This window comes from Leptonychotes weddellii, chromosome 15 (genome assembly GCF_054177405.1).
Source record: "Leptonychotes weddellii isolate Sample4059 chromosome 15, ASM5417740v2, whole genome shotgun sequence".
Taxonomy (NCBI): Eukaryota; Metazoa; Chordata; class Mammalia; order Carnivora; family Phocidae; genus Leptonychotes; species Leptonychotes weddellii.
Genome location: NC_138383.1, coordinates 22,756,184 through 22,764,607, shown reverse-complemented (window position 1 = coordinate 22,764,607; position 8,424 = coordinate 22,756,184). Strand labels below are relative to the sequence as shown.

Below are 8,424 nucleotides of genomic sequence, written 5' to 3'. Positions count from 1 at the left end.
ATTGTCCTCACCAGCAGCTCCCAGCACCGGGTCCCCATTAACAATAACAATCACCAGGCAGGACGCTGGCAAGGACCTTATTAACCCTTTCCACACTGCTGCCCTGGCCCCGAGGGAACCCAGGCTGGAAGGGACAGAGTCCAGAGAGTAGGTCCTGAAGGCCCTTTCCTTCCTGAACAGTTGCTCTTCCCGAGCCGGAGAGCAGGTGCCCTTTGGCTGGGGCTGGGGAAGGGGGGCGGCAGCAGGGGAAGGGTTGTTGGGCAGGGGTGCTTACGTATTGGCTGGGGCTCTGGAACAAGAGGCAGGAGCGGGGAGCCTGGCCGCGCTGGGGCTCACGCTGGTACTGGAGCAGCTGCAGGATGGCCATGATGAACACCAGGGACGAAACTACCCTCCCCCCAGACGCACAGTCAAGGGCCCAGCCCGCACCTGGCATGTATGGGCCCATCTCACCTCCCCACGTTGGAATCGCACTCCAAAGGTTAGGTAGGATTGACGGGTCTAGCTAGCATCAGCCTGACATGCAGGGGAAACTGAGGTGCGGGCGGTTCCCTTTCTGCTGTGGCACCAACCCCCCGCGGCAGACTTACGTAGGAGGGCAGTGTGGCTTTATCCTGTCCCTTCAGTCCAGGAAAGTGAGGTGTGTAAAGAGTTTAGAGAGGGACAAACTTAGGGGAGGGGGAAGGAACTTGTGGCAGGCTAGGCACCCTTAGAAGCGACGGGTCTGAGGGGCCCGGGGAGGACCCCAGGGCCTGGACTCAGCCCCTTCTCCGCTCTCCCAGACCTCTGCGGGCAAGGGCCCAGCCAAACACACCGTTCTTCCCAAGTGGTTTGCTCCAGATGACCCTACAGATGAAGAGGCTGGACTTCCGGCCCACAGTGCAGGGTCAAGGGTACATCTGATCCAACCCCGGGGCTCAGGACAGCAGCAGGGACTCAGAGCTATGGCTAGGAGGCTACTGTCCACGGTGATCCCTGCACGCAGAACCGCAGTGGCAGAGGGGTGCCAAGACAGGGCATCAGGCTTGAGCCACCTTGAGGACAGCCAGCAGGGCCACCCCCCAACCCAGGAACCCTGGCCCAGAGGAGCGACGCATTCAGAGCCAGCTTGTCGGTGCCGTGCCATGATCCCGTGTCCTACAGAGGGCACTCCCCTCTCCAGGCCCGGCGGCCATGAAGGTCCCTCTACGACTTTCAGAAGAGGTTGGCGGGAATGGGCTCAGCGTCTGGTATACCCATCGGCCAGCCTGGAGGCTCCAACTCGCCCAAACCTCTGTACTTCCCACTTCCAGATCACCTCCCAGCGACTCTGCCCCGCCACTTCCCATTGGCCCAGGTAACGGGGCTCAAGATGCCAATTGGCTGTCTTCTGCTCCTGGCTCCCACCTCTAAGGGAACAGAGGTGTCCAAGGTTGCCCTGGAAACTGGGCACGCGGGCCACAAAATACAAAAGACTCTGCCCAGGCTCTTCCCCTCCCTCCAAAGGAATTATTGCGCAGCCTAGGGGGTCCAGCCTGTCCCAGCCAACCCCCACCCCAACCCCATATCCCGCCTGCCCTGAATCCTGATCTTGACCCCAGGGGCCCAGCCAGGGGAGGATTTCAAAGCCTCAAAGAGCCCAAACCTCCAGGCTGAGCTAACCCTCCAGAAAGGCAGCAGAGAAGCTGCGCTCGCTCTGGCCTCCATGGCTTGCACAGGGGAGAAGCCGGGGGAGGAGGGCCTCCACCGCCAAACCTGCCTTCTGAACCGGCCACGAGTTCTGGAGCCGGGAGCCTGGTCCAGGTCCTGCAATGCTTCCAACTCAGGAGGTCAAGCCAGGCCTGCCGGAGAAGTGCGGATGGAGCTGCCCTGCAAATTAGTATCTCCTGGCGGGGGGGCGGGGGGGGGGGGCTTTGGACCCATGCCTTCGCTGGGCTCCCACCTCACACCAATGAACTCAGAACCCTCAGTCAGGATGCCCAGCCACTGGGCTAAACGTGCAAACTCAGAACGCTCACGGCAGGGCACGGTCATGAGTAATAAGTAACCAGGGCCTGGTGTGATGCGCTGAGCGTGGCAGGGCTGAAACAGAGCGCATGCCCCGCTGAGGTCAACAAACAAAGACTCTGGAAACTGTTGTGCTAACCTAACGACAGCCCGGGTGAACCTTGCCAGTTGCACGGCGAGTCCTCAGCCAGCAGAGTCTGAATGCTCTGACCATTCCTGCCTGGGTGGAACATGCTGGACCCGGTTAGCAAATTTTTCTTTTCATCGACCTCAGAGTTGATGTAAAAAAAAAAAAAAAAAAAAATTCTAGAGACTCGGAGGGAGAGTTTCAGAGATTGACAAAAATAGCGGCCAGAAAAATGTCATCCTAGCCCCTCACCTGAGCACTGTTCCCCGGGAGTTGGTGCTGTCAGCTCCTCGCTGGTGACCTGCGAGCGCCATGCAGGCCCCCTGCCCTCCTCGGGAGCTTGCTGCCCCCACCTGAGGGCTGTGACTTCGGGCTCATCATTTCGGTTTCCTGATGTGCCAGATGCCCATCATAGGAGCGCCTGCCCCACAGGGTTGTAAGGATTCAATGAGATGCCGCGCCTAGGGTCCACCCGCGGGCTGAACGCACCACCCCACCGCCCTTCCTGGTGGTCAGGGGCGCCCTCTGCTGGCCACTAGGAAAACTGGACATGTGGCAGTCTAGGCAGGAAGGAGCCCTTTGTTCCCCAGGCGGAGCTGAGCAGGCCGGCGTGACCCGCCCAGGGAAGGGTTTTAAAGGCCTGAGAAACCCTCGCTCCCACATTAAGTAAGGTGTGAAGGGCTGATACGGAGCCCCGGCTGCAGAGGAGGAAGGTGGGACAAGCCTTTCCAGCAGGCCCTCCCAGGGCCTAGGGCGGTGGCCAGGGCCCCCTGCCACTGTTACTCTTGCCCCTAAAGCTCCAACGGTAACTACCAGGCTGGGGCTGGGGCTGCCTCCATTCTGGAAGGTGCTCCATACGTCAGAGCGGGGCAGGAGAGTGAGGAGGGCTTGTGGGATGGGCCCTAGTGATGCCAAAGGCAAACAAACCAGCTTCCCGTGGAAGGGCCGGGTCAGGACCCTCGAGAACTGAACTGGCTCTCGCGCTGGCCTCCTGGGTGGCAATGAGCAAGTGTCCAAGCCTCTCTGGGCCTGTTTGGCCCTCAGAAAAAGAGGGAGCTGCTTTAGATGGGTTCTTGCATCCTTTCTGGTTCTTGGGTTCTAAACCGTTCCCACTCGAGGGAAATGAAACCTCCACTTTCTCAGGGCTGCCAGAGAACACCGGCGAAGACACTGGGGAGAAGGACCAACAGCGCTGGCTTCCCGACACCCAGGAGGAAAGACACAGAGGCTCCACTTAGAGAGATAGAGATATATTTCTTCTGTTGCATATTTCAGACTTCACACGGAGCTTTCAGGCACAATGCTGCTCTAGGTTCTTCGGAGAGCCCTGCCAAGAGTCTTCTTCCCACACTGCTCGCGACGGCTCGCCCCTCCAGGGCGGGAGCCCAGGCCCGGCGTGCAGTTCTGGGTGCCTGGGAGACTCTGCATTGGTCTCAGCAGGCCCTGACGCCCTGCCTTGCCCATCGAGGGGCCGGACATGCTGGAAAGCCCTAGAGCCGGCCCCACCCCTTTCTTCTACGGCCCCCTGGCTACAAGAGGAGAGGCGATCCCGCTAGAGTCCAGCTCTGCAGAGCTCCCCCAAATCACCTGGTCTCTGGGCCTGAGAGCCTGGCCCGGCACTTGCACCCCCGTAGAGCCTCAGCCGTAGGCACCACAGGCCCAGGCTGGGGGAACGAGGCCCCGGAGAGTGAGGCAGGCCCAGTCCCCTCCGGAGCGACAGCAGATGGGCTCGTCAGGGCCCTGCTCCCCAGAGCCATGGCCCACTTCCTGGGGCTGCTCTGAGCCCTATTGCACAGTTTTCATTTCCAGTTCCTCCCTCTACTACCCATTAAAAACAAACAAAAAAACCCCAAAACAACAAGAAATCTAGAAGGGAAAGTGGGGAAGAGCGGGGCGTGGAAGCTGGAGCCCTTCTCCCCACATTCCTGCCCACCTCTGGTCCCCAGCAGAACCGTCGGCAGTGAGGACCACGCCCCCTTCCCTGCCGTCTGTGCGGGCTCGGGATGGCTAGCATGGCCTGCGTGTGCCTCCGGTTCTCGCCCCTCTGCTGTCTGTAAGGTGCAATTCCCCGGGTCCTCCGGACGCACTGGCTGGGGCCCTGCTACCTGAGTCGCCCGTCCGCTTTGACGGGCCCCAGCTCTGATTTGGGGTCGGGGAACACGGAGCTCCAGCTGGTCAGTCTGCAGAGATCCAGGGACGGGCAGGCGGAGGGGCCCATGGTGCACAGTCCGGCCACAGACCAGAAGCCACTCAGCTCCCCATCTGTCCAGGCCTCAAGTGCCGGGCCTGTGAGCTCCGCGTGCCGGCGGGCGGCCTCCTCCGCGGGCTCAGGCTGAGGCAGGTTCAGGATGCCGCTGAGGCCCTGGAAACTCTGCTCCATGTACTCGTTGTGGGGCGGCCCGGCGTGCAGCCAGCTGGCATCATCTGGGGGTATGGAACAGGTGGTAAAGGCCAGCCCCTGGGATTCGGGTCTGGGCACCCCAGCGTCTGTCCCCATTCTACCAGGGAGTCACATCTCGCTGAGTGACCTGTGACCTTGCGCTAATCCACGGAACTTTCTGTGCCCGTAAAACTGTTTGTTTTTACCAAGTCAAGACTGTAATCTCTGAATCCCCACCTTGAGGATTCAGAACGGTGGGATCGAGGCACTTTGGAAGATAACGTAACTTTCCCATAATGGTCTGGTCTCTGTCCCCGTGCCCCTTCTCAGCCACCCCCAGGGGTTCCCAGAGCCATCAGAGGCCCCACCCTCGGGCCCTCAGCTGTGGGGCCCTGTGCGCTTGGCTAGCCAGCCCTTCCCACCACCCCTTACCTCCTACCCCCTAGACCCTCTGTTCCCCCCATGCACCAGATGCCTGTGGGGTTTGTCTCCTCAGCTTAGAACAGCCCTCTCTGTCTATAAAATTCCAGCTCCTCAGGGCTCAGCTCCAATACCGGCCTGCTGGAGAGCTGACCTCCACCTGTCCCCATCTCCTGCATCAGGCTCAGAGTCCCCGGGGAGCAGGGGTGTGGCTTCTCTGCTCGGGATCTGCCGCAGCCCCCCTAGTACCCCATCCTCCTCTGGGTTACTCCTGATCTTCTCTGTGGTAAGATGTAGCCAGAGAAAGGAAACATCACCTACCTATTGAGCACCTACTGCATACAAACCATGTTTACCCACATACTCATCTCTAATATTTCCCAGGGGGTAGTTGTACTAGGCCTCTCTTGAGGGAACCTGAAGCCCATGCCTGTGTCCAGAGCCTGCTCCCTTAGCCTCAGCCGACTGTGAGCTGGGCCATGGGATCCTGCCCACCCAGCAACACAACGGACTGGGTGGCCCATCAAATCTGCTGCCCCAAGACTGAGGAACCTGGGGACCAAGAGGCCCTGGTCAGTCTCCAGTGCACGGAGAGACCAAGTATCATGTATTGAGAAGCCAGAGCCTGGGGCTGATACACAGACAGGGGACAGGTGGCCCCACAGAGACAACAGAGAAAGCACCTCTGGTTCCCGGGGTACAAGGGGAGGACCAGAGACATTTCCTGGGTTCTGGGGGACAGCCCTACATTCTTCCAATAATTTCCCCATTTTACTTGAGCTGGTTTGAGTTGACTTGTGTTCCACACACCCCGGAGGCCTCCAATCGTTCTATCCCTCCTACTTTACACGTAGTAAGACCGGGGCTCAGAAGGCCAATAACCTGCCAAGGATAAAGGCCCAACTAAAGTGTCAGAGGCACATCCTAAAGCCAAATCCACCTGACCACAAAGCTTACCTCACTACCCTACCGCAGTGTGGGGACACTAAGGGACAGACCACCCAGGCCCCAACCCTGCCCCTTCCCCTTGAGGGTCAGCTCTGATGGTCAGCCTCTTGGGACCGGTCACCTGCTTGGCGAATCCTATTCTGGCTTCTGGGCCTAGATCCTTACCTTTCCTGAGAGGTAGTTTGCGGTTGAAGGTCAAGGGCAGCACGAGGAAGCGGGTCTCACCCAGGGGTTCCCAGAACTGAAGCAGTCGAACAGTCCAGGCCCCTGGCCGCAGGGGCCGGCTCAGTGGGGGCTTGTACTGCGTGACCTCGGTGTCCGCGTCTACCGCGATGTCGTACGACGTGGCCACCACGTAGGTGGGGTCAATCCACACCACAGTGGCTGTGAGGTTGGGGCCCCGGGCCCAGCGCTGCATGGCCACAGGCTCATCCAGCGGCCCCAGCAACCCCCCAAAGTTCCGGAAAAGACGCTCTTTGGGGTCCCACTCGGTGCCGACCTGTAGGGAGGGAGGCAGCTGGGCAGGAGCCTGGGGGGCAAGTCCTCTCTACTCTGGTGCTGCCTCTAACTCTCTGTGTGACCTCGGACCGGTCACTCTATCTTTCTGGGCCTCAGTTTCCCCATTTTGCAGAATGAAGGGCTTGGACTAGGATTTCTCTAAGATCTTTCTCCGCCCTGAGATTTGTTCTAGGCTCCTGCTGTGGCTTGCTCGGTCGTGGTGGGGGCAGTAAGGCAGAGACGAGGTTTGCGGCCCTGCCCAGAGACCCTCCCCACACGAAGCCACGGCCTCTGAGAAAGAGCCGACACTCCAAAGCCTAGTGGAATATCAAAGTCCCTCTAGAAAAAAACCACTGCAGTTTCGAAGACGGGGCTTGCGTTGTAGAGTAACTTCGGGCTCCTCCCTGCTCACTGCACGTGCACCCCGCGGGGGAGGTGCTCCTCAGCGTGCGCCCACCGGGCAGACACCGGCTCCGTCACGGGGGAGGAAGGGCCCGTGAACCCAGTCCTGAAAGGCCTGACCCAGTCCTTATCCCTCCCTTGGTGTCTGTCCCCCTCTTCCCACTACCCTGAGTCTTGCTGGGGGTCAGGAGAAAGCAAGGGGAGGACCTGTCCCACCTCCAAACTCTGGAGCCGGCTGGCCTGGTCACTGCGCCCCAATAGCTTCAGCGACCCCTGGGGCATCAGCCACATCTCAAGCGTCTCTGCCGGCCCCTGGGCTGAGGGCCGCACCGCCTGCGTCACCAGGTAGCCCTGGAAATGGTCGTCATAGAAATACAGGTGCACGCTGGACGGCAAGCCCCGGGGCTCAAACCTAAGAAGGTTCCGGCAGGGAGAAAGGGAGATGCCATCAGCACACCCGACTTGGCCTGGAGTCCCAGGGAGGGGGGCTCGGGGGCTCTGGGGCATCCCATCCCCCGGTGCGACCTTTGCCCCAAATCTCACACCCGCAGCACCTATGTGCCTGGCTCTTGCTCTGTTTTATTTGCCTCTTCCCCTGCTTCGGACTGGGGACTCCCGGGGGCAGGGCGGACTCTTCCTGACCGGCCTCCCCACACGTGGAGGGCTGCGACAGGTCAGAAGGAGGTCTCACCTGCAGAGCGGGGTGGCCAGCGGGGGCGCTGTGGCGGCAGCGTGGCGCAGGCTGAGGCGGGCGAAGGCGGTGTACGCGGTGAGCATGACGTCACTGAGCCCACTGGGGCCATCGGCCGCATCGTACGTGTTCTCCCAGTAGGCCTTGAGGGCCGGCGTGCCCGGCGGGTAGCTGCCATACAGGTGGGCATCCAGGATCTCCAGGACCTCCTGGTTCACGGTCGACTCGAACTTCCGGGCGAAGAAGGTGGGTCTGGAGACTTGCTGGAGCGGGAGAGGCAACGGGGCTGAAGGGGCCTGGAGATCTCGGGTGGCATGGCTCGGGTCAGCTGCCAGCTGCCAGCGAAGCCCCGAGAACGGCTACAGGGGAAGCCCCCTCCCCCCAAGATTCTCTGGTGGGGGCTCAGCCCGAGTCCCTTCTGCCCCCGAAAGCACAGCGAGAAGGGCCGGCGGGGGCGGGGGGCGGGGGGCGGGGGGCACCTGCAGCCGGAGGGCGTCCCGCGGCTTGAAGTCGTTGGGCGAGCAGCCGCACCAGTCCACGACATGCTTGTACTGACATCTGCAGCCCAGCCTGCGGTTCCAGTTGGTGACCCGCAGGTTGTTGTCCACCAGGCTCTCGCAGGCCGGGCTGTTCTCCAGCACCGTGTGGAAGAAGGACTGCGGGGGGCGGGGCGGGCGGTGAGCCGTGGGCGCCCCGGCCCGCAGCCTCCCCGGCCGCGCGGAGCGGGGGGCCCCGGGCACCCACCTCGGCGGGGAGCAGCGTGTACGTGTAGAACTGGCGCAGCTGGGCCACCAGCGGGTCGTCCGTGTACACCACGTACTCCACGAAGCTGCGCGTCAGCACGAACCAGTCCGAGCCGCCGTCCACCACGATGCCCGCTGGGATCTGCCGCTCGCCCAGCCGCCACATGTGCGAGTCGCACTCGTGGAAGAGCCGGTCCAGGCCCTGTTTCTTGATGAACCTGCGGGGGGC

At 61.5% G+C, this 8,424-nt stretch overlaps 1 protein-coding gene across 3 annotated transcripts in view; it reads right to left on the bottom strand.

Moving 5' to 3' along the window:
- Positions 1-3,347: 3,347 nt before the first annotated feature.
- The window catches only part of XYLT2 (xylosyltransferase 2), a 14,100-nt gene continuing 9,023 nt past the window's right edge, over positions 3,348-8,424 (bottom strand). For 2 of the 3 annotated variants that reach the window (XM_081805179.1, XM_081805180.1), the window contains exons 6-11: positions 8,197-8,413; positions 7,932-8,108; positions 7,453-7,715; positions 6,978-7,173; positions 6,027-6,360; positions 3,348-4,537 (exon numbers count right to left, since the gene is read on the bottom strand). In XM_081805179.1, the coding sequence (XP_081661305.1) occupies positions 4,215-4,537; positions 6,027-6,360; positions 6,978-7,173; positions 7,453-7,715; positions 7,932-8,108; positions 8,197-8,413 (1,510 nt within the window). In that variant the 3' untranslated portion in view covers positions 3,348-4,214. The remainder of the gene's footprint in view (positions 4,538-6,026; positions 6,361-6,977; positions 7,174-7,452; positions 7,716-7,931; positions 8,109-8,196; positions 8,414-8,424) is intronic. The other variant, XM_081805181.1, reaches the window with a different exon arrangement.